General features: G+C 41.9%; 1 protein-coding gene across 1 annotated transcript; it reads left to right on the forward strand.

Annotated features, from left to right (window-relative positions):
* On the forward strand, positions 1-23424 carry VDAC1 (voltage dependent anion channel 1). Its single transcript, XM_056853815.1, has 9 exons — positions 1-36; positions 12012-12081; positions 13412-13461; positions 14552-14704; positions 14795-14847; positions 19440-19667; positions 20666-20816; positions 21877-21934; positions 23087-23424. The coding sequence occupies exons 2-9, from the start codon at positions 12015-12017 to the stop codon at positions 23176-23178; spliced, it is 852 nt and encodes a 283-aa protein (XP_056709793.1). The 5' UTR covers positions 1-36; positions 12012-12014; the 3' UTR covers positions 23179-23424.
* The last annotated feature ends 1417 nt before the right edge of the window (positions 23425-24841 follow it).

Genomic DNA, 24841 nt, shown 5'->3' on the forward strand with positions numbered 1-24841 from the left:
CCCTGCTGCAGCCACGGCAAGGGCCGGGAGAGCGAGGTAAGGCGCGGCGACTCGAGGCGGCCCTTCTCCCCCCACCCCCCGCCGCGACCAGCGAAGGCGGGCGGCTGGAGAGGAAGGGAGCCCGGGGAGAGGGGGGGGGGCTTGGAAGGATGCCAGGGGGCGGCCACGGGGCCCATCCAGCCTCCCCTGCGCCGTGAGACGACTGCAGCAGCAAGGGGGTGGGATGCCGGGCAGAGGCGAGGAGGCGCGGGCTTGCCCTCCAGGGGCGACCTTTGGCGGGCGGCCCTTTCGACTTCAAGGCCGCGCGCGCTGCCTGAGCGGCGCGCCGGAGGGCCCCGGGGCTGCCCGCCCGCCCGCCTCCGTCGGCCACGAGGCCGGGCAGAAGGGAAGCAGCGCCTTCGCGCGTGGCCCCGTCTGGGCGCTGCTTCCTGCAGCCCGGCGTGCCGTCGCCTCTCCCGGGAGGGTTCCCTCCCTCGTTGGCCGCTGGGCACCTATTTTTAGCAGCGCCATCTGTTTGCCTGTCCGTCCCCGCGGGGAAGGGGGGGGCGGCTTTTCCCGGTGGGACCCGCCGCTTCCTTTCCCCGGCCTTCACCTCCACGGAGCTCTCGCCTAAGACCATTTCTGCAGGGGAGGTTCGGCCTTGGGTCTGCCGCTCTCTAGATGCACGTTGTCCCCATCCGAATCCTCAAAACCAAACCATCAGCCCCCGGGCAAGTGCATCTGGAGAGTGGCAGATCCAAGGCAAAAAACCCCCATGAATAAATGGCCTAAGTGACCTTCTCTAAGGGCGAAGCGGGCTTCTTCCTGCCTTCCTTGCGCTCCACGTGCTCCTTCACAGAGGAGGCTTCAAGTGGAGTAGGTACTCTCCTTATGGCTGGCACCCCAACCAAAACCAGCAGGCACAAGGTCGTGCAACCGTGTAGGAATGGGAAGTAGGCCATGGTCTAGGTTCAGCGTGTTGCTTGCTTCCCTACTCCAGTCGCTGGTTATATGTTAGGCTGTAACACACTTCCCCCCCAGCTAATTTCCTTCAGCTTCCTTTGCCCTCCAAATGCCCTTGCTTGTCCTTATATCTCTTAGAAAGAAACCAGTGGTCGAATGGCCAGGCATTGGGACATTTCCCCCACCTAATGTCTGTGGCTTTGTGCATGTTCAGATTGAGCTAGAGAGTTCTGTGGTAAAAGCTATCTGGAAACAAAATACAGAATCCGGGTTTTCAATTAAAATCTAAGAGCATGATCTAGGAAATTGTTCCATTGATTCAAATGGGAGACTTATTTCCCTCTGAAATCATTGGGACTTAGTTTGCTTGGTTTGCTTTGAATTATGCTCTTTTGGTGGTGGACAGTGCTGTCAAGTTATAGTTGATTCATAGCAACCACATAGGGTTTTTTAGGCAAGAGAGGAACAGAGATGGTTTGCCATTGTCTGTCTCTGCAAGTCTAGGTTTCCTTAGTGGTCTCCCATCCAACTATTAATCGGGTCCAACCCTGCTTAGCTTCCAAAATCTGACAACAGCAGGCTAGCCATGGCCATCTAGGTCAGGCCCTTTCAGCTAGGTTGTTTTAAACAGCTGTGTTTCTTCAAGATGCAAGAGACACAACCAATCCAAAGCTAAGTTCTGTTAAGTTCCCTGTGAGTTTAAGATTTTAAGCATGTGGGATGTAAAACTTTGGCTGGATCACACATCTAATGGTCTCTGTTCATACATACATTTTAGACTTTCCGGATGTGATGTGCTTTGTATTAAAATTGTGTGAACAAGAACCATATAGCTGGGACAGTTCAGATGGTGGTGTTGGGGAGTCTCCAGACTCTCCCCACACAGATGACCAATCAATGAAGGATTTCCAGGTTAATGGCATACAAACCATAGTCTGTCATTGCATCCAAACTACAAAGGATGGCCTGCTGTCTCTTCTACAAACCAAGATTCTAAACCATGGCTTAATTATACAAAAGAAGGATGTAAACTATAACTAATAAATATTCCTGCAAATGACTGTGTTGGCTCTCAGTACAAATGAACATAAGAACATAAGAAAGGCCCTGCTGGATCAGACCAAGGCCCATCAAGTCCAGCAGTCTGTTCACACAGTGGCCAACCAGGTGCCTCCAGGAAGCCACAAACAAGACGAGTGCAGCAGTACCATCCTGCCTGCGCTCCACCGCACCCAAAACAATAGGCATGCTCCTCTGATACTAGAGAGAATAGGTATGCAGCATGACTAGTATCTATTCTAACTAATAGCCATGAATACCCCTCTCCTCCATGAATATGTCCACTCCCCTCTTAAAGCCCTCCAAGCTGGCAGCCATCACCACATCCTGGGGCAGGGAGTTCCAAATTTAACTATGTGTTGTGTGAAAAAATACTTCCTTTTATCTGTTTTGAATCTCTCACCCTCCAGCTTTAGCAGATGACCTCGTGTTCTAGTATTATGTGAGAAAAACCTCTCCCTGTCCACTCTCTCCAAACCATGCATAATTTTATAGACCTCTATCATGTCTCCCCTCAGCCGCCTTCTTTCCAAGCTAAACAGCCCTAAGCATCTTAACCCCATAGGACAGTTGCTTTAGTCCCCTAATCATTTTGGTTGCTCTTTTCTGCACCTTCTCAAGCTCTGTAATATCTTTTTTTAGGTGTGGTGACCAGAACCGTACACAGTATTCCAAGTGTGGTCTCACCATAGATTTGTACAAGGGCAGTATGATATCAGCAGTTTTATTCTCTATTCCTCGTCTAATTAAGGCCAGCATGGAATTTGCCTTTTTTACAGCAGCTGCACACTGGGTTGACATCTTCATTGAGCTATCCACTACCACCCCAAGATCCCTTTCTTGGTCTGTTGCTGCCAGCACAGATCCCATCAGTGTATATGTGAAGTTGGGATTTTTTGCCCCAATATGCATCACTGTACACTTACTCACATTGAATCTCATTTGCCATTTTAATGCCCATTCTTCCAGTATGCAGAGATCCTTCTAGAGCTCTTCATAGTCCGATTTTGTTTTAACCACCCTAAATAATTTGGTGTCATCTGCAAACTTGGCTACTTAACTGTTTAACCCCAACTCCAGGTCATTGATGAACAGGTTGAAAAGCACCGGTCCCAACACAGATCCCTGAGGCACCCCACTGCTCACATCCCGCCATTGTGAGAACTGACCATTGATTCCTACTCTGTTTCCTATTTTTCAGCCAGCTCTCAATCCATAAGAGGACTTGTCCTCTTATCCCACGACTATGAAGTTTGGTGGGGGACTTTGTCAAAAGCTTTTTGGAAATCCAAATACACAATATCCACAGGCTCATTCCTGTCCACATGCTTATTGACACTTTCAAAAAACTCGAATAGGTTAGTGAGACAGGACCTACCCTTACAGAAGCCTTGTTGGGTTTTGCCTCGCAGACCTTGCCCTTCTATATGCTTGACAATTCTATCTTGAATAATGCTTTCCACTAATTTACCCGGAACAGACGTTAAGCTAACTGGCCTGTAATTTCCTGGGTCCCCCCTGGAACCTTTTTTATAAATGGTGTTACATTGGCCATTCTCCAGTCCTCTGGTACAGAGGCTGATCGAAGGGACATATTACATATCTTTGTTAGAAATTCAGCAATTTCCCATTTGAGTTCTTGAAGAACTCTAGGATGAATACCGTCTGGTCCCTGTGACTTGTTAGTTTGCTAGACGTTCTAGGACTTCCTGCCTTGTTACCACCATTTGCCTCAGTTCCTCATTTTCCCCTCTCCAAAATCTCTGTTCAGGAGAAGGAATCTGCCCTGTATGTTCAACAGTGAAGACAGATGAGAAGAATTCATTTAGTTTTTCAGCAATCGCTTTATCTTCCCTTAGAGTTCCTTTACTCCCATTGTCATCCAGTGGTCCAACCGCTTCCCTTGCTGGTTTCCTATTCCTAATATACTTATTGTTTGTTTTGATGTGTTTAGGAATATGCCCCTTAAAATCTTTTTTTGCAATCTGAAGCAATTTTCCCTTTGCCGTATGCACTGAGTTTGGCCGAACCGGATGCTTCTCAGCGCCTGTCGGCTTTCCCTCCAGGTTGTTTAAAAGCTGCTCTGCCACCTTTTTTATATTACGCGCCAGCAGTCTGGTTCCATCCTGGTTCAAGTGGAGCCCATCCCTTTTGTATAGGCCCGGCTTGTCCCAAAATGTTGCCCAGTTCCTTATAAATCTAAAGCCTTCTTCCCTGCACCACCGTCTCATCCACGCATTGAGACTCACCAACTGTGCTTGCCTAGCTCGTCCTGCACATAGAACAGGTAGCATTTCTGAGAAAGCTACCTTGGAGGTCCTGGCTTTTAGTCTCCTGCCTAGCAACCTAAATTTGGATTCCAAGACCTCCGGACTACATTTCCCCACATCGTTGGTGCCAATATGCACCACAACCACTGGCTCCTCCCCAGCACTATCTGCCAGACTACCTATATGACAGGTAATGTCCGCAACCTTCGCACCAGGCAGGCAAGTCACCATGTAGTCCATGCATCCGTCAGAAACCCAGCTGTCTACATTCGTAAGGATTGAATCCCCCACTACAAGAAGCCCCCCTCCCCTCTGAGGCATATCCTCGGTACGAGAGGATATCTGTTCATCCACCAAGGAAGAGGTCCCTTCTAAGGTACCACATCCCCCTCCCTCAGTGAGATGGCCTCCTTCCCCAAGGGCTCCATCATCCGTGACTGGCAGGCTGCCGTCACCTTGGGACTGGGATGTGACTATTTCAACCTCGGAGTCCTTAGTCACCTCTCTCTCTGCCTGCCTCAGCTCATCCAGTTGAACTACCTTGGCCTCAAGGAAGTGAACTCGCTTCCTGAAAGCCAGGAGCTCCCTGCACTGAGCACACACCCACGACTTCTGTCCAGCAGGCAGATAATCATACATGTGACACTCCGTGCAGCACATTGGATAGCCCCCCAACCCCTGCTGGCTTTCTACCTTCATAACTGGTATTTTATTAATTAATTATTATATTATTCTTTGGTGTTGTAACCCTGCCCTTTACTCTCTTGCACTCTTCATGTACCAAATAAGAACTGAGTGCCAAAATTCCTTGCCCTGCAGCTATCTGCTGCTAAGTCACATAGATATTCAAGTTGCTCGGTACTCCAACTAGATGGAGAGAGTTACTCTGCCAAGATAATAAGATTTTATACTCACCCTACAGATCCACAGGCTAAGAGCCACAGGGCTTACACCTCTGGTGAGCAGGAGCCTTGGAATTTAAATTCTCACAGCCTCCACCTCTCACACACAAGCTCCAATAACAACAACCCCACTTAAAAGGTAACAATCAAGCTTTCAGGCAGCAATCAACCTTAATCACCCACTGGCAAAACAATCACAACACTCTCCCAGCAAACCTCAATTAAATTCTCAGTTTAGTTAGGCTTCCCAGCGTTTTAAAAAAGGCAAAGTTTAAACTCATCCCTGCCTGTAGTCCCCAGCTCAGCTGAATCAAAATGCAAAATGACGATTCCTAGATGCTTCTCAGAACCAAAATAAACTTATGTGGCAAATCATATATGGTCTTCAAGACACAGCTATTGATTTCTGTGTGAAGTGGCACTGAGGCCTTTGCTGTTCCATCAGGTGTAGCACTGGTGGTAATGATGTGTTTTTGGTGACTGACCATGCAATCCTCTTTATCAGAATCTGCTCCAGAAGGCCTTTGTTAATGCAGATGGCCTTTAAAATGCACCCAAGTAGATCTAGAATCATAGCATTGGAAGGTGACTTATAGGCCATCTACAGAGACCCCCAAATGGTGAGCTTTACCTTTTCCCTAGCTTGGTAAAGTGGAAATATTTAGAATATTACATAATATAAAGGAAGCTGTGGGGTTTATAAGCTCTCTAGAAGCAAATAAGGAGTATTCTAATATAATCTAAACTTTTTAAACCTGGTTAATAAGCCTGTCTTGAAAGAAGAGCCATTCCTTGTGTCCTTCCAATGTGGTCCACTTACAAACGTAAATTCTAGGTGCTCTGTAGAACATGATAATGTCAAGATTCTTGCCCAGTACAGAAGAAGGTGATTTAGGGGATGTTAGGAAAGGTTGTACAAGAGGGAAATCTTAAAGTGAGTGTGGGGGACATGCAAAGGGGCTTGATGGATATGCTCCAGGCATATAATACAATGCAGCTGAATGGGACATCTGCATTTCAGATGGCTGAATGAAACCACATATATTTGAGGAGATAATTTGAGCCACTGCATAAGTCGCTGTCCTTGCATATCATTATGCTCACATTTATGTGTTTTTCAAAAAAGAGACAGGATTTCCTGGGGAAGAAATCCAGCAAATTATTAAACGTTTATCTTGTCATGCTGAGCATTAGAAAGTACTAAGCATATGGATACAATTAGTCAGTATATATTAAGCCAACATATGGAAACCATGTCCCTGAGTGGGACTTATGTAATTTCAGAGCTTCAAAACTGGCCTTAGCAGAATTATGAGGAAGTCCTTCATGCATGTTGATCTGCATGGACAGGGCTTGCACCATGAAAAGCATCAGTCAATATGATCGAGCTGACTGTGTGCACACCAAATGTGGAGCTCCAGTGGACCAGAAAATAACAACAGTTTTTGGTCTCCTGAATCCCATTTGTCTTCATATAGAATCATGGAATCGTATCATAGAGTTGGAAGGGGCCATTCAGGCCATCTTGTCCAACCCCCTGCTTAATGCAGGATCAGCCTAGAGCATCCCTGACAAGTGCTTGTCCAGCCTCTGCTTAAAGACTGCCAGTGAGGGGGAGCTCACCACCCTCCCTAGGTACCTGATTCCACATCTTAAGACGTCTTAACTAATATGCGTGTACAAAGCAGACTGGGCTGTGATCATGAGAACTCTGTGGGCTGCATGACTTAATCTGCATTGCTTTCTATATCTGTTCATCATAGATATAGCTGAATAAGGAACTATTTCAAGTATGTAAACTTCCTGTAAAAGGAGCTGATAACAAAAATGGCAGCGTTATGTACTTTCAGTGGCTGTTTTTCAATAAGCATGACCTCTCTTGTTATGGAAGATCCGCACTTAATTCTTTTAGACAGTTGTATATTCAGGTTGATGGCCATACGGGAAAAGGTTGCAATTAGATTACTGTTTGATCTGGCCATTGGTGGGAATAAACTAGCCTCTTGCTAGCTTGGTAGTAAAGGAAGTTAAATTCTGTAAAGGCGGATGCAGAATTGAACACATGAAGCTGCCTTATACTGAATCAGACCCTTGGTCCATCAAAGTCAGTATTGTCTACTCAGACCGGCAGCGACTTTCCAGGGTCTCAGGCAGAGGTTTATTCACATCACCTACTTGCCTAGTCCCTTTAACTGGAGATGCCGGGGATTGAACCTGGGACCTTCTGTATGCTAAGCAGATGCTCTACCACTGAGCCACAGCCCCTTTCTGTGAAGAAAGTCTTCACATGTGAAAAGTTGTTGTGTGAATGCCCTAAATTCTCAAAATCCTAGTGACTATATTTTATCTTTCTTAAAAGAAACTTGGTTATAGTGAGCAAGTTTTGCAGGTGCTGCCAACCTCCTGGAGAAAAAAGTCCTTCCCTTTAATGAGGATTAATGTGTGGAGATAGGCAGGTGAAACTTGCCATGGCATGGAAGTGAGTAACATCACCTAATCAATAATGTCCCATGAAGGCTGTATTAAAGGGACAGGACACCTTTTCCTAGACCCTATGTGAGAAAATGGCCAGAATGCTTTTATGCATTTTGCCTGCAACTCTCTTATGGGCAGGATCCCAGAACCCATTGTAACTTTTCCATATACTCCATTGTGTTACCTTTTTAATTAAAAAACAACCACCCTGAACATCAAACATTATGGCCAAATCATTCTTGTACTATTTACATTCCTTGGTTACTCACAGTTATAAATTATGATACAGTTATCAGGCTTCTGAGATCAGACTCCTGTGTACTTTGTTGCTCTTAACTTCTTGTTGTATGTGATATAGCATAGCTGCTTGATACGTAATAACCTTCACTTACTCAATGTTCTATATCCTTATGCTAACTATATCGAACTGTAGACATTTCCCTGTACAGTAAGGGGGATATACAGAGCTGTTTTTACAAGTCTAAATAGCATTTTTTAAAAATTAAATGATCGGGCTTCAAGTACTAGTTTTAAGATATGCCTCTGTAGCTGTGCAGTTTCATCTTTATTTTAAAGGGAACTCCTTAAGCCTTTGCATCTTCAAAGCCAAGCTATGTATAGATGACCTTTTCTTATTCAGGGACTTCTAATAGACTGTGAATGGATGAGTAGGTCAGAATTCCTTCAGTTGAGATCACATTGTGTATTTTATCACCTGCTTTGATAAGACAAGATGGTCTAAGATAGGCTTAGACTTTGACTTAGATAACTGTGAAGCTACACATTTTCTGAAATTAATTTCAAGCTAGGTTTTTCCCCCCAACCTTGTTCATGCACTGGACTCTTCTGAGAACAGTCTTGGCTCTTGAATTATGCCTTTAGGCTTTGTCTGCATAGGGGTTCATATTTTTATTCTAATAGTTCCATCTTTGCAAACGTCGTATCCTTTGTAAGTTAGAAAAAATATAGCCATTGCCAAATGGGGGATGGTGAGAGATCCTTGTAGATTACGGTATTCTTTTTAGTGGCAGCATTTACATGTCAGTCACATTAAGGACTGTTTCACATGTTACCCATGGTGAAAACTAGGTTTCCCTCCAAGAGCATACTCAAGGAAGAAACACAGCTAATTCTGGCTCCTCATTCAGTGTGCTTACATTACAGATGTGTTTGTATGATACTGTGATCTATGCACCTATTACATTTTACCTGTACACTTGTCTTCTTAAATTCATACCAAAGGAAATTAAGTTGTGAAGTGGTCTTATGTTTATTTTTATTAGTGGTTTGGACTAAGAGTTCTTTCAGAGTATCAGCGATACTGAGCTATCATACAATCCATCCTATGGACTGAAAACTGCAGCAATGCTAATAGGAAAATGTCAGGGCCCATATTTGCATGCTTTATGCTTCTGTGATCATTTAAAATCTTTACATGGATTTCAGAATCATGAGAGTATACAAGGCTCAGTGAAGCTCTCCATCAGAGTTTACTGTTGCTGTGGCCGGAGCTCTTAGCCCTGACTTGCATTTTGTCCTTCTGTTTCAGTCTTGGTCATCCTTGAACAGGTATTGAGTCATGTGATAGGTTTATCATCTACAAGGCTTGGACGAGGCATTAACATTCAGTTTCACTTGTGACCCAGACAGAGTTCACATCCTGAGTTCACTTGCTTTAGACTCTTCACTTCTGCCCTATTAAAGGCCATTGCATATATTGTTCTTTCAGTTTGAGAAGGCCAGTGGATTTTAGTTTTAGTATTTTTGGGGGCCTAAAGGTGATTGACCAGCACGTGCAAGTAGATTCACATATTTTCTGGGTAATCCATATCAACTAAAGAAAACCAATCACATTTTGCACTGTGCTTTTGAGACTTCTTGATTTCAAGCATTTGGTCTTGGATGATGTTAAGAGAGTTGCCTTTGGACTAGATTCCTGATGAACACTGGCTTGGCTTTTAATGGCTTTCCCCCTAGTTACAGGCATTGCACAAGATGAGATTTAGACATCTGTCATTGTTCAATGTTGCTTATAGTTCAGACTGCTGCATTTATGAGGCATGTCATGGTTGGTTCATCATTCCTCAGCAGCTGAAGTTTCCATGCCATGATAGTTTGCTTGCTAAACATCAGTGCTGAAACTGGAGATTTGGCTTACTTCAGTTCTGTGTGATTTTAGATAGGTTTTACAATTGATTGGATATAACACAGAGTGACTGACTAACTAGCCATAGCAGCAGAGAGGCATTGTTAACAGAGTAAAATGTCTGAGTGGGTGGCTGGCATATAATGCTGGCCTAGAAAAACTAGAGTCTGATTTATATAATCTTTTCTCCGTCTTGCACAAGTCTTCTTTTCTTGCTTCAAGGACATCAGATCAGAAGAGTGGCTGCTCTCAAGTCATCTTGTATGAACTGGAGCTTTTGGTTTCAAAGCACACACAGTTTATCGAAGCTGATGTGTAGTGTTCCGAGTATCCCATCCTCCAATATTATAACAATGTACTTGCAGAAAGATTGCTCATGTGAGTGCTTCACTGCTCCTGGTTAACTTTCAAACATAATTCATAAAGTTACTTTTAGCCTTTCAATCAGGTATGTGTTACTGCTGCAGTTGCAGACTGTAGGATTCTTGGAAAGTCAAAGATAATCCTCCTAGGTGAATGGGTTTGCTTGGCACTTTAGTCAACTCCTTGTCCAATCTGTCCCTTCCTAAAAGAACTGATTAGTTGACAGCATCCATTGTAACCTTACAGAGTGGAGTGAAGCTGATCAGAATGAATACTGTGAAAGAAATAGCCACTGAACAGTCAGTATCTTTGGGTTGTGTCTATCATCTTATGTAGCATCAGGAGCCTTAACTCTGACAGTACCCTAATTTGCTTCTTTGTAGCATGGTTTATATGTCTGCTTGAAGTGAAATTTCAGTCCAAGCCAGGAGTTCTTTACTTAACTCAAAAGCATATACACTGTTTTGTCATTTGGTTGGTCCTAATTAAAGGTATTAAGTGGATTGTGTTATGGTTTATCTAGCTTATCTAACAGTCACATCCAGCTCTGGTATGCAGCTTCTCATTCTAAGTAGTGCTTCAGGCTAGAAATAGTTGTTGGCATCCATGCACTGGTACCTTTAGTGCAGGTGTCCCCAGCATGGTGTCCATGGATGTCATAGTGCCCGCCAACTCCTTTCCTGGTGCCCACCAAGTGTTTTAGGAAGTGGGTGAGGCCAGGTGGGGGTTTTGCCCAGCAAGGCTTCTGATTGGCCATTGGCCATTTGATTGGCTGTGTAGATTTTTTAAAATGTTGCTTTGGCAGCAGCTGTCACTACATTATAAGGATCTTCACTGTGTGACTGAAGGTAAGCAGTGGTGGCTATTTTGTGGCTGGCTGTACCTCCTGTAGAAAGCTATTTTGTGGTAGCCATTTTGTGGCTGTGACCACCACGCTGTGTCAGAATCCCAAAGGTGCCCACAGGCTCAAACAGGTTGGGGCCCCTTGCTTTAGTGTAAGAATAAATTGTGTTCCAGTCTGCAACCAAAACAAGTAGCAATTTAATCACTGATGTTCTCTCCAAAGAGTTTCAGGGTTGCTCAGCACTGAGGTATTGCTATCTGGGTTGCATTTGTTTTGTGAATTAGACATACTTACTTTTAATTTATGGTAATTCATGTCATGAATCAGAAGGCTTCTGGAACCCTCAGCATCTGTTGTGCAAATGGGAGAACAACTTTGGCATAAGAAGGTGTTGTATAAAATGTCTGGCCCACAGGATGGATTTGGTGGACCAACTAGTAGATTTCATGGTCCATGATATAAATTAGGGTGAAATGTTCAGTACTGATCAGTTATCTTGCATTATGTATAATGAACAAGATAAGCTGGTAAGGACCTGTTTCATATTAATTTATCTAAGAAGGGGACTCTGTATGGGGATCTGAGTTGGCCCTTTTCTGCTATTGCATCCCATCTTTAGAACTCATGCCTGTTCCCTCCAATTTTTTTTTGTTCTTTCCCCCCCTGGCAGCTTGGTTCCTGTGGAAGAGCTGGTGATGTTAGCATATAGCCATAAATCAAAGCCACAGAACATTTTATCTCATTTTTTTCCCTTTGGTATTTTCTAATAGTTGCTTTTGATCCAATATTACTAATAATGCCTTTGGCCACAATTCAGCATGGCCGAGTAAGCTTGAGGCCTTTGATTTCAGGTGATTTAAGCAAGCTGAACTCTGTGTTGGATTGTGGGATTTGTCAGTGATATAATATTAAAATATTGTTTTATCCTACTCTGAAGTTAATTGATTGCTGGATTTCTGGCGTTAGGCTTATTGGCAAAAGAAATAATTTGAATGTTTTTCGTTTGGCAGAAAATGGCTGTTCCTCCTGCTTATGCTGACCTAGGAAAATCTGCCCGAGACATCTTTACTAAGGGATATGGTAATTATTGCTGAAGGGAAAGAGATATCTTTCACCTGGGCCTTTGATTTCTAAGATTTTACACAACCGTTACTGTACCTTCTGGGTGTGCTACATACTTTCAATATCTATAGGTCAAACTGTGCCCTTAGAAATAGGTCTTTTTTTTTTTTTTTGCTTGTTGGGCAACACAGTGCTGGTAGCATCTTGCTGAACCTGTATTTAGGATTACAGTCTCAGTGGTAGTTGTTAGGTTCTGAAAACCAGAGCCCAAGACTGCTCCAGAAGTATATCTAATGTCAGACTTAAAAAAAAAATGCTCTCAGAGACAAGAACAAGGAGCATGGAATGATGCATAGTTTTAGGAAGCAATTAATCAGTGTATTACCCCATTTTAAGAGATCCTGTTTAAATTATCAATTTATTTCAGGCTAACAGCCTGAATAAGCAGCCCAGCAACTCACTCTTCATCCTGTGACAGAGAAGAAACATAGGCTACAATCCAGCAAGGCTGTAACTTGTGTACTAGTGATTGTGCTGTGCGTTTGGGATTTTCGTTTTGGATTGTTGCTTCAGCACTGTATTCCCTGCTTCCGTCATGAAAAAACTCTTTACCTGTCTTTCTCTGTTGCATTGATTTAGTATGGGATTCAGCTGTTGTTCATTCATAGAAGAGGGTCTTGATCCTGCTAATAGGGTGAACCTTATCTGGATTCTACCACTCCACTGAGCAAAGTTCATTTATTAAAATACTTATACCTCACCTTACATTTTGGCTCAAGTTTGAAGTCTTCCTCCAGTCTAAGGAGTCTTCCTCTAAATTAAGTAGTTCTTCCATTGGATCCACCCCAGTGACTGCAGATAACTCAATTCATGGGAAGCTTTGTACGTGACTTCCTTGCTTCCATGCTTTAACCCCCACCCCTAATTCACTAAGGCTACAATATCCTAAGAACAATTTCCTGGGAGGAAACACCACGGAGTAAAGTGGGACTTCTGTGTAAACCTACTTAGGCTTGCTCCCTTAGTTTAAGAAGTTAGTTCTAGTGCTTCCTCTTTGTAAGCTTTCTGTAGAGTCATACCTACCTGCCAGTCTTTCACTGCTGTCTGTTTCTTAAGCTTAGACCATGCAGTAAGGAAATTTTCAAACAAGCTAGCATCCTATGTGAGTAAAGGGATGATCTGGTTCCCTTTTAAAAATGCAATAGAAATTTATGTAATTTCCTAAATATAGCCACTATTATCTCTTGAATATTCGCAGAAGACCCAAGTTTATAAAAGAGAAATCAGCTACAGTTGTTTCCCACCCCCCTTGATACTAACAATTCTGTCTTTGTTTTTAATTTCTTAGGATTTGGGTTAGTCAAGTTGGATTTGAAAACGAAATCTGAAAATGGATTGGTAAGTAGACGAAGAACTAGTATGATTTTTCAGCAGTCATTTTCATTGTCACGTCTAGTAATGTAAGGATCTTATTTGTTTTACTGTTTTGAATTGGAACTCAAGAAACCTGTAAGATTTACTGTAGTTATGGCATCTGACTTGCCAAAAAGCCTATCTTCCCTTGTGCTTTACTACCTCCTCTGTCAACAGTATACATGCTGGGGTCCTTGGGCTTTGTGGAGTATCCCTTCAGCTACCTCTCATTAGTCCCTCATTTTTTCCTGCTCTTCTTATATTATTTGTTCTTCTCCCTTTAGCTGCCTCCCTTGCATCATAGCATCCATCTTCTTAGTTTCCTGAATTCCTCGGAAAGCTTGCTATTGAAACTTTCCAGCTTTCAGGGTACCACTCTGACCATTCAGTCCCTAGGGCTGCCAGAGGAACATTTTACTTCAGCTCAAAAAACTAGATGTGAACATTCTGTGGCTGACAACTTTGCTTATCAGATGGAAGGTTCACAACTTTTTCAAGACATTATGTTTGCCCAGCTAATGGAATCTAAAAGTATCAATCCTGCTATAACCACTACAAATGCCACTAAATCCTTTCGTGCACATTATAATACAAGCACTGTCTGCAATTATTTAACAAAGACATTTGGATTTGTATATAAGGGGATCCTTGTATCCAAGGGGATCCTTATATAGGGTCTTTTCTTTACTAAATCAGGTAAAAGTTGAAATACCTGTGTGTAGGTGTGTTATGCTCTGACCTGGATGGCCCAGGCTAGCCTGATCTCGTCAGATCTCAGAAGCTAAGCAGGGTCAGCCCTGGTTAGTATTTGGATGGGAGACCACCAAGGCATACCAGGGTTGCTGTGCAGAGGAAGGCACCTCTGTTAATCTCTTGCCATGAAAACCCCAAAAGGGGTCGCCATAAGTTGGCTGCGACTGGACAGCACTTTACACACACGCAGGTGTGTTATATATGTCATGCTCACTTCATTTCTATCAGTTTCAAAATTAGCAGAACAGGCATGTAAACTTTTGTAGGTGTGCAAACAGGATTTAATATACATATGTACATATTCATATATTTTTTCTTTTAGGAATTTACCAGCTCAGGTTCAGCAAACACGGAAACAAGTAAAGTTACTGGAAGTCTGGAAACCAAGTACAGATGGACAGAATATGGCTTGACTTTCACAGAGAAATGGAATACTGACAACACCCTAGGGACAGAGATAACTGTAGAAGATCAGGTAAGCATTGGGTAAAAAGACTGTAATTTATTAATTGTGAGCAGTCTCCTCTTTAAAACTGTGAATACAACTGGTGAATTTCTTTTTCAGCTTGCACGTGGACTGAAGCTGACCTTTGACTCCTCATTTTCTCCTAACACTGGGTAAGGAGTGAATCACTTTGGATAGTAATCACTTTTTTATTAATTTTCTAGAATGCTATGTAATGCACTTATCCTTTGGAATCTTGAGATATTGTTAGTAGTATTCTTTGCACGTGATCAAATAACGTCCCCTCTAAGGCCTTTGTTTGTTGAGTAAATCAAGTAAAGGCTTTACAGGTAATGCTATTTAGAGTACTCAACATTTGAGCTTGTTTTGTAGTTGTTGCTAATTTTGGCTTGAGCTGCATACACAGCTCTTAAAAGGCCAAAATAGAAATATATGCAGTCTGCAGTGTGTAAGTGCTACTTGTCAGTTAACATTATGCTCTGATGGCTAAGTTGGGCTGTTTTGAATTTCATTTACTTCAAACAAGATTTCTTCTATAAATTATTTCAGGCTGTAACCTGAAATTGGGATTGGTTGGATGTTCCTCTGATAGTTTTCAGCTTTTTACTTGGTGTGGTTTTAAAATACAACTGGGGAGCCAGTGTGGTGTCATGGTTACAGTGTCAAACTAGGATCTGACAGACCTGGGTTCAGATCTCCACTCTACCGTGGAAGCTTGTTGGGTGACCTTGGGCCAGTCACACAGTCCCAGCCTAATTTATCTCTTAGGATTGTTGGGTGGGTAAAATGGTGGAGAGGAGAACAGGGTATGCTGCTCTGGGTCCCCACTGAGGAGAAAGGCAGGATGTAAATGAAGTAAATAAATAAAATTTGAACATTTAGGAGTGTGATCTTCTAATGTAAGAATGCTGTAGTTGGGTTTCAAAACAGTTTAGCTACTGACACAGTACAAAGGCTGATATCTGTAATGATAGCAGGGTGTAGATGCATGAGGTATTTCTCCTTTGTCACTTGAGTAGTAGGGAGGAGAATGTTTGTGCCACCTAAACTGCAGAGATAAATGCTTCCTCCAGGAGTGCTTCTTTGACACCATTTGATCATTCTGTTTAGAAGATATAACATTTCTTTCTTTGGCTGGAATAGATGTCACAAAGGAAAAATGGTACTTCCAAAACAATGCAGGAACAGGCGAGAATCATCTGGCAAGAGCGTACAACCCTATCCCTTCCTCTGATTCCCCCTTTCAGATTCTTTCCCCTCAACCTTTTAAAACACCTTTCCCTTGAGCTGAACTTTAAAACTAGGGTGGGGTAGGGATGGCATGGGAGAGGCACTTGCAGGGGAGAATGTGGGGACACACGAGAGATTAAGCTCCCTTTCCCTCCTACCATTTTTGTCCTGAAAGTGCTACCTTCTTCCACATTATTATTGTTCCTGAAAATGTGGATTTCTTAGCAAATGTTTAGTTCTGCCCAAAAATATCTGAAATATACATAAGCTTCTTAAAAGCTCTGTTCAGTAGCCAGAATGGTTTAGTTGGGTCAGATAAACACACCCTCTTGTTTAATCGCAGGGAAATGGGAGGTAAGCCAACAACCCTTCAATTAAATATGAGGTTAAGTGACATCTTTCACTTACATGGAGTAGTGAGAGTGTTGCTTGATTAGAACTGATAGGGCACACTGTGTGTTACTGATAGCACTTCTGGGTGATGACTTTTGTACTTGGATTTCCGAAGACCGCTCTTAAAGTTTGTCTCTTTTCCAGACTTTTTTTTTTTTTATAAATTTTTTTATTATTTTCATAATAAACACACAAAAATAAAAAATAAAAAATAAAATAAAAATTACATGTACATAAAAAGAAAAACAAAAGTTACATAATCAGGACACAATTTATCCATTATTACAATATTCAAATCATTTTATAAAACATGTGCCCCGAATACAAAACCCCTCCGCCCACCAGTGCCCTCCACCATTGGACTTCCGATGAAGTGTTATGGCATATAAAAAGAAAAAGCTATTATTATATCATATTAAAAATCATCTTATACTATAATTCGTTAACTATACTTTTAAAATCCGTTTTTGCCACTTTATCCCAATATGCGGTGGCCTTTGCCCACGTAGATTTAAATTCCTCCATATCTTTATCATATAGAAATGCTGTAATTTTGGCCATCCGCATATACATCCATAATTTTTCTCGCCACTCTTTAATTGAAGGTTTATTTAACTGCTTCCATTTTTTAGCAATTATAATTCTTGCTGCAGCAAAACTATATTGGCATATGACTCTGTCACCTTTATCCAAATCTTTTTTTGGTATTCCCAATAGACAAAAGGCGGGGTCTTTCCTAATTTTTATTTTAATCAAATCATTCGTTTCGTTCAAAACTAATCTCCAAAACCTCCTTATTTTTTTGCAAAACCACCAAACATGCATAAATGTACCTGTTTCTGTACCACATTTCCAACATATATTTTCCTCATCTTTCTTCATTTTACTTAATAATACAGGAGTTATATGCTCTTTTCCAGACTTGAAGGTGCAACACAGGCTAGTGAGAGGAGGATGTTTCTGTCCTTTTTAGTGTAGATTACTGTAATAATTACCCTTCTGGGCTGAATGTTGCATTGAAATACCAGCTATAATACTAGTGGTTTATATTCTTTACTGTGTTCTTTCTGACTTCAGTCACCTTTGGTCTGGAGATCTTGATCTTTAAAACTTATTTTTTAAAAACAAAATAAGGCTGAAAGAATAAATAAAATGAACAATGTGGTTAATTAGTCACAGATGTAAAGTTTGGAACTTTGACAGTATGTAACTTTTGCAGGGGGAGTGGAAACTGTCCAAGCAATGGTATCACTACTGCACATATTAGTAGAAGCCTGCAGCCCAATAATGACTTGAGTGTTTCCAGTCAATAAGCAAAAGTCAGTATTTCATCATACTTCTGCCTCAAGCATATCAGTTTGCAATGCATGCTGTGATGGTAGAAGTGGTAGAAGGCATAATTTGCATTCCTATGCACTGCTGGAAGGCACAGGGGGTCTCTCAGTTTCCGGCTCTAGACTCCCACGACTGCCTAGCCCACATTCCCCAAAGGCTTTTCCCTTAGCCTTCTGACTCTTCATTCTAACTTGCCCTCAGGCCTAACCAGACGTAGCAGTTTCAACATGAACACTCAGAGAGTAACTCATAAATACAGTATCTGTCCAGTTATTGACTGCTTCCCTCCCGAGTAAGGCAGGTGCCATCGGTTGTGCTGTATGGGCTGCCAGGAAGAAACAAGAGCCATTATTTCCTCGGTGAGGCGATTTTGCTGGTGGAGAAAACCAGCTGTGTGGAGGGGCTTGGAATGTGTGGGCCTGTTGTAGGGAGGCGGGTGAAATTGTGGGGGGGGGGGGTGGAACCGATTTCAGGAGGGTGCAGCTGCTCTGCTTCCATTCACAGGGTGGCCCTGCTGTCATTGTTTCTGCTTCAGCCACCTTGAAGACCCACCATTTTCCTTTCTCCTCAGCACTCAGTGCCATCTGCAGCCCACTGGCTCTTGCAGTTGCCTAGCATTATGTCTTTGCATCACTCTGAAGGGAATCAAACAATTAACCAGACCTAAAAGACACTAGACTTAAGAGTTACCTATAAGTGTACACATGGAAAGTGTAACGTCTGTTTAGGTCCTTAGTCTAGTATAATTTACTCACTTGGTTACCTTTCCCCCTTCAGCTGGGCTCTCAGTTTCGTCCTGGTTTTCCGCTTGTTGATGAAGATTCAAAAACAGTGTAAACCAGGTTCTGGAAAGGCTGACTGATGTGTCCTGGGCCAAACTAGACATAACACTTTGCTTGAATAAGTGAAATTCAGCCACTGGAGGCTACAGAATGACAGGGGGAGGTGCTAAAACCTTTTCCCACAGGCAGTTTTTCTGATAAACTGCCACTCCCATCTGCTTTCCCACACACGAGAGACAAATGCACTGTAGTTTCTTCTCTAATGTTCCTAATTTCTTAACTGTAGTTGCATTTATTTCAAGGATGTGTTTGTTCCACGTGGCAACTGCATTCTACCCGTGGCCTAAAGCAGAATTTAGAACAAAGGGGGTGAAGGGTTTTAAAATGTCAGACCTGCCATAGGAAGGGGTTTCCTGAATTAATGAAATAGAGAATGATGCTGTAGGAATTAGGGTGGAGTTTTTCTCAGTGGGCATAGGAAGCTGTTCGAGGAGGAAAAGGCATGGTTGAAACTGAGAAAGACTTAAGACAGATAATAGCGGGTATGTAGGATTCTGTTTGAGAGTCAAGAATGGAGTGTTGGAAACAAGCTGCACAGGAAACATATTTTGGCTGTGGGGTGGTAGAGTTACTATGTTTAGGGTGCAATGGACATTGCCAATGGGCACTGACAGCAGTATGTATTGGCATCTGGTAAGTGACAGAGCACCATCTATCCATTTACCATCAGTTGTGCTAGTAAAAAAAAGTTTATCTCATCTTTTACAATTGCAGTGTTTTTAAAACAAACAACAGAAGCAGGTGTGCCCTTAAGAGCTGAATGACAACAGATTCAGTTTTCCCCCCGTCATGATTACTATGCCTTGGTGGAAACTGCACCAGTTGAATTTTTTAAACTGACCTGCAGCTGGTAAAGACGCAAGCCTCTGGCAGGAAATTTTTTTTAATACAGGACAGGGAAAAGTAAATTTCTGATTGAAGTAAAGCCTTGTTTTCTTTTTTAGAAAGAAGAATGCTAAAGTTAAGTCTGGATACAAGCGGGAACATATCAACTTGGGATGCGACATGGATTTTGATATTGCAGGTCCATCAATACGTGGTGCCTTTGTCTTGGGCTATGAAGGTTGGCTGGCTGGCTACCAAATGACTTTTGAAACAGCTAAATCCAGAATAACTCAGAGCAACTTTGCCGTAGGCTATAAAACTGATGAATTTCAGCTTCACACCAATGTGTAAGTATTTGTGCTTGAAAATACAGATCTAGCAAGTGTGTGGTTGTGTGTTAAGTGCTGTCAAGTTCCTTCCAACGTACGGCAACCCTATGAATTAATGACCTCCAAAACATCCTATCATTAACGGTCTTGCTCAGATCTTGCAAACTGATGGCCATGGCTTCCTTTATAGTCAATCTATCTTACATTGGATCTTCCTTCCTCATTTCCTGCTGCCTTCAACTTTTCCTAACCTTATTGTCTTTTCCAGTGACTTGTCTTCTCATAATGTATCCAAAGTACAATAGCCTCAATTTAGTCATTTTAGCTTCTAGGGAGACTTCAGACTTGATTTGATCTAGAGCACTCATATTTGTCTTTTGGCAGTCCATAGTATCCATAAAACTCCCCCCCCCAAAAAAAGAACACTACATTTCAAATTAATCAACTTTCTTCCTGACAGCTTTCTTCATTTTTCAACTTTCACACCCATGCATAGTGATAAGGAATACTATGGCATGAATTATCTTGATCGTGGTTGTCAGTGACGCATCATTACACTTAAAAAACTTTTCTAGCTCCTTCGTGGCTGCCCTTCCCAGTCTCAATCTCCTTCTGATTTCTTGGTTGAGGTCTCCCTTTGGTTGATGATGGAGCCAAGGCATAGAAAATCTTCAGTTGCAATTTCAGTAGCAAACATAAAAGACTATTAGAGTAGTGAAAAAAAGAAGGGAAACTATTGAAACCATGAAGTGGTTGGCTTAAATATCAGTATGTGGTTTGTCTTTTGTCCTTGCCCACTGTAACAAGATCTGTATATTCACAGGAACAGATGGGGTTCCTGTGATATACATCTTGAAGGAGCAGGCTTGCATCATGGGAGCGCAGCCTTGCTACCTGAGTCCCCAGTGGCCATGTGTCTTCACTGGTGCTCTCCAGCAGGTACTAATTGTAATAGATCATCCAGAAGCTTCTTCAGTAAGATTCTCGTAAAATGTAACCATTTGTTATCTTTGCAGGAATGATGGTACAGAATTTGGTGGTTCTATTTATCAGAAGGTGAATGATCAATTGGAAACTGCTGTCAATCTCGCTTGGACAGCTGGAAATAGCAACACTCGCTTTGGAATAGCAGCCAAATATCAAATTGACGCAGATGCATCTTTCTCTGTGAGTAATATGTGGATATGTTTTATTAAGAGTAATCCTGTAACTGAAAATGACTTCCTGAACTATGCTCAGTACTTACTCTGCTTGAATTTCAAATTCTGGATTATTTAAAAATACTGATTCTTAGGATATTAACTTGTGGTAATGTACATGCAGGCAGTAACTAATCAGAAAATTGGTACAAATGTGGTTTTTGTTGATATTATAAAATTAATTTGAATTAAAAATTAACATTGTCAGCATTAACAACTCATTTTATTATTGTGGCTTGCTTCTGGTTGAGAGATCAGAAAGGAAGAATAGGAGAGATTTTATTGTGCAGGATAGACTGGGGCTTCTGCCAGCTTGGCCAAGCCTAGACAAGATAGGCAAGGAGTTGATAAAGGCCCCCTCGCCGCCGGCCCCCCCCCCCCAATTCTCTTGGTGCCTCAGATGTTCCATCTGACACATCAGAACTTGTGCATCTTGGTGTACCCTGTGAAATGCAGCCCCAGGATGTCTGGCAGAAAATCCAAAGTGTTGGTGCAGGGGTGGAGAGATTCTTTGCCTGTACTGAAAAAGCTCATTCTGGAATCCGTGTTAGTTTTTAAGGTGCTACTGGACTTTTGTTTTACTTCACTACAGACTAATATGGCTACCCCTCTGGAGCAAACTTACACCCTAGGCTTACCTCTGCTTGTTGTATTTGGACTGCAAGTACAATTACCATTGATGCAGTTATCCTGGAGTAAGCTTACAGGATACTGCTTAGCAGAACCAGGGGAGAAGTAAGAGCTTGGCGAGGATTTCATCCCCAAACTCATGAAGTCAGTGTATTAGATGCCTTTATCTTTTAGAAATCTTTCTATTCTGATGAAGGTGCTTAAATGTCATTAAGGCAGCAAGCATTGCTTGAACTAAGCCTCGCTGAACTCGGTGGATTTTGTTTTGTAAACAAATGTGCACAGGGTCACTCTATACTCTCTGTTTCCTCCCCTACCAAATTAACTGGCAATTCTTTTCGTGCTAAGCAATAAGAATTTTGAAGCATTAATTTTGAAATCTGTTAACTGTTTTGCAGGCTAAAGTGAATAATTCCAGCCTGATTGGTTTAGGATATACTCAGACTTTGAAGCCAGGTAAGTACAGATATCAAGTGAATCAAACAAGATTTTCTTTAAAAATCCAAACATTATTCCCCTCCCACCCCCCACCGTGATTAAATAAGTTGCTTGTGTGCCATGTTGTATGGGAAGCTGATTATTTTCAAGCCTAGTGACCAGCTCTTTCAGGTTTTGATACCTCTAGTTTTGGTAATATATGTTAAAACAAACAAAACTTCAGCTGAGCGCCAGCGTGGCATAGTGATCTCTGTCAGACTAAGGCAAGGGCTCAAATCCTCATTCAGCAATGAAGTGTACTGAGTGAATCTGGACAAGTCACTTACCTCTTGGCCTAACCTACCTCACGGGGTTATTAATGATGATAACATGGAAGAATCATGTTTGCTGCCCTGAGCTCTTTGAAGAGTGTGCAGGTAAAGCATAATGCCACATCACTTAGCATGTTGCGGTGTTACTTGACACCACTGTTGGTACATGGAGGGCTTGCCTCGTATTGAGCAGTCCTAATTGCGCGGATTCCTGACAGATGCTTTGTGTGACTCCACCTTCTGAAGGCCAAAAGGGGCAGCGTGTTTTCTGCAGTGGCACCTCTTCTCTGGAAGCCCCTCCCTGCAGAAATTCAACTAGTGCCTACAGATCTGAGCACTAGGTGAAGACCACACTCCCGGACCTTTAGGACAATTAGTGTTTAACTGGTGTTTTGTTCATTAACAGCTGCTTTTAATGTTCTGGCATTTTAACATTTTAGCTTGTTTATTGCAGTTTATTACCATTTTATTCATGGTTAGAGCTTTATTAATACATATTTTTGTATGACAGATTTTGTCTGTGAACTGCCTGGCAAGTTTACTGAAGTGGCAGTTTATCATTTAAATGTTTCTAATGTTAAATGGTAAATTAACACTTTGTTGATCATCAGTATTCTTTTGATAGTCTTAATGAAATTGTGGGACCCTCTGCATATATCAAGGAAAAATGAATGCCATCTTGAAGGGGGTATGTGAACAAACTGAATTATCCAGCCCCAGCGTCTATCTGCTTTGTAAATAATCATAAGCAAGCTAAATCAATCCAAAAATCTCAAAGTTGTTCATGTCCAAATTGCATAAATTATGTTTGCATTCCTATGAATACTTACCCCCTTTTCTCCTCCTGTTATCTGTACAGGTATCAAATTGACATTGTCTGCTTTGTTGGATGGGAAGAACGTCAATGCAGGTGGCCACAAACTAGGTCTAGGACTGGAATTTGAAGCATAAAAGAAGGAATTGTACCATTGCTAATTCTGAGATGCTTTACAGCATAGATACCTACTGAATTTAGTGTACTTTTCAATGTTTTATGTCTGGGATGCAATTATTGCCATGTGTCAGTCATGTTGAACCTGGTTAAAGATGGCAAAGTCTAAAAATGTGTGTTTCCAGGAAAGGATAATATGTTTTCTGTGGTTCCAGACCTCTTGGGAGTATTTATTGGATATAACTGTTATATGAAGGTTTGCTTCTGTCTTTAACCTTTTCTAAGGATAACAGCTACTATAAAGGAAGACAGTTCGTGCTATGAAAATGTCAATCCACTGCAGCGTCCAGGAAATGCACGTTCCTGACACAGAATGATCAGGCTTTTGTTCTGTAATAGAGAGTGCAAACTGGTTTGAAAAGGGACTGCTTAGGCTGATGCATCATACACTGTTTAAGTCTTACTTAGTTCTCCTTCTTACACCTACAACTCTTTCTACACCAACAGCTTGTCCTTGGAGTGCTTTAGAGTGTTCACTTCGTATAACTTTGGCGTGTAGAAAGTTTGATGTGATTCAGCCAATAAAATTCACATCCTGTGTTGTGGTTCCTTTCCCTTGTAATAATTATGGAAAAGCTTGAACAACAGAGCCAAGAGCAAGGAAGAGTCTTTGTACTGGTAATCACCTAGTGAAATTGCATTAAACAAAATTGACGTTATTTTATCTTTTTTTTAGCAGTAATGAGTACATTTCAGTCTTCCATTTTGTGTGTGTGTGGAACTAGAACCCCCTCCCCCACATGCTGTACTGGACACCACTTAAAACGGAAAAACCCAACTTGAATAAAACATTGAAACTTCATATCTAATTGTGTCTATATTGTTAAATAGCTTAGCCTGCCTGAGTGGGCCCTTATAAAAATACTGTTGGGATATTTTTCTTGGTTATGTGTAGGTTTGGTATTTCCATTTGATTGAAAATTGAACAAGACCAGTTAAAAGATGGATAAACTTTACTGTTGTGGGGCTAGGGGGTATCCAGATGTCATCCCTGGCCCGAGACCCTGTTAAGACTTCAAGGCCTGAGATATGAAGAGGCAAGGGGTTCTTGTCTCAGGATTTGTCTCCTTAGCCTGTATCCTGCAAAGTGTGGAGAGAACTGCTACTGCTCTCCTCACTGGCCCCATAGGAGAAACGGATGAGGCAGCCACACATGCCTAGGTACCACAGGAAGGAAGACAGCAAGAGGGAGGAAAAGGAGGCTAAATGCCATGAGATGTCTGAGCCCCTTTGTGTTCAGATTTTCTTCTCTGTGATGGCCTGTCTGCTTTAGAGGTCTTTCCTGTGCAATACAGTCACAGTGTATAAACTACCTGCATATGACAAAACCTCTTTTATACTCTTATCAGGCAGATTTTTTAAACTTTGAAGGCATTTGCCATTGCTTAACATTACGTACATATAATCTGTCAAGGTTATATTACTGTGATCTGCTCTCTTTGCTGTTTTGCATTTGCCAATATGATTAATATGGTAATCTATGTCCAGATCTTGATTACTGAAAAGAACAGGAATGTTTTGTTCGAATAAGGAAGAAATAGTGATGCATTCAGTATGCACTGTATATTGTGCCATCTCTTTATAAATATGTACATATATTTAAGAATTTCCTTTGGATCATCC

The sequence above is a fragment of the Euleptes europaea genome, chromosome 1 (genome assembly GCF_029931775.1).
Source record: "Euleptes europaea isolate rEulEur1 chromosome 1, rEulEur1.hap1, whole genome shotgun sequence".
NCBI classification, from domain to species: domain Eukaryota; kingdom Metazoa; phylum Chordata; class Lepidosauria; order Squamata; family Sphaerodactylidae; genus Euleptes; species Euleptes europaea.

Bases quoted from the DNA above. Each gene is read 5' to 3' on its own strand.
- VDAC1 (XM_056853815.1), top strand. From the start codon at position 12,015: ATGGCTGTTCCTCCTGCTTATGCTGACCTAGGAAAATCTGCCCGAGAC. The intron at 14,705-14,794 runs GTAAGCATTGGG...TTTCTTTTTCAG, and splicing joins AGATAACTGTAGAAGATCAG to CTTGCACGTGGACTGAAGCT. The intron at 21,935-23,086 runs GTAAGTACAGAT...TTATCTGTACAG, and splicing joins TACTCAGACTTTGAAGCCAG to GTATCAAATTGACATTGTCT.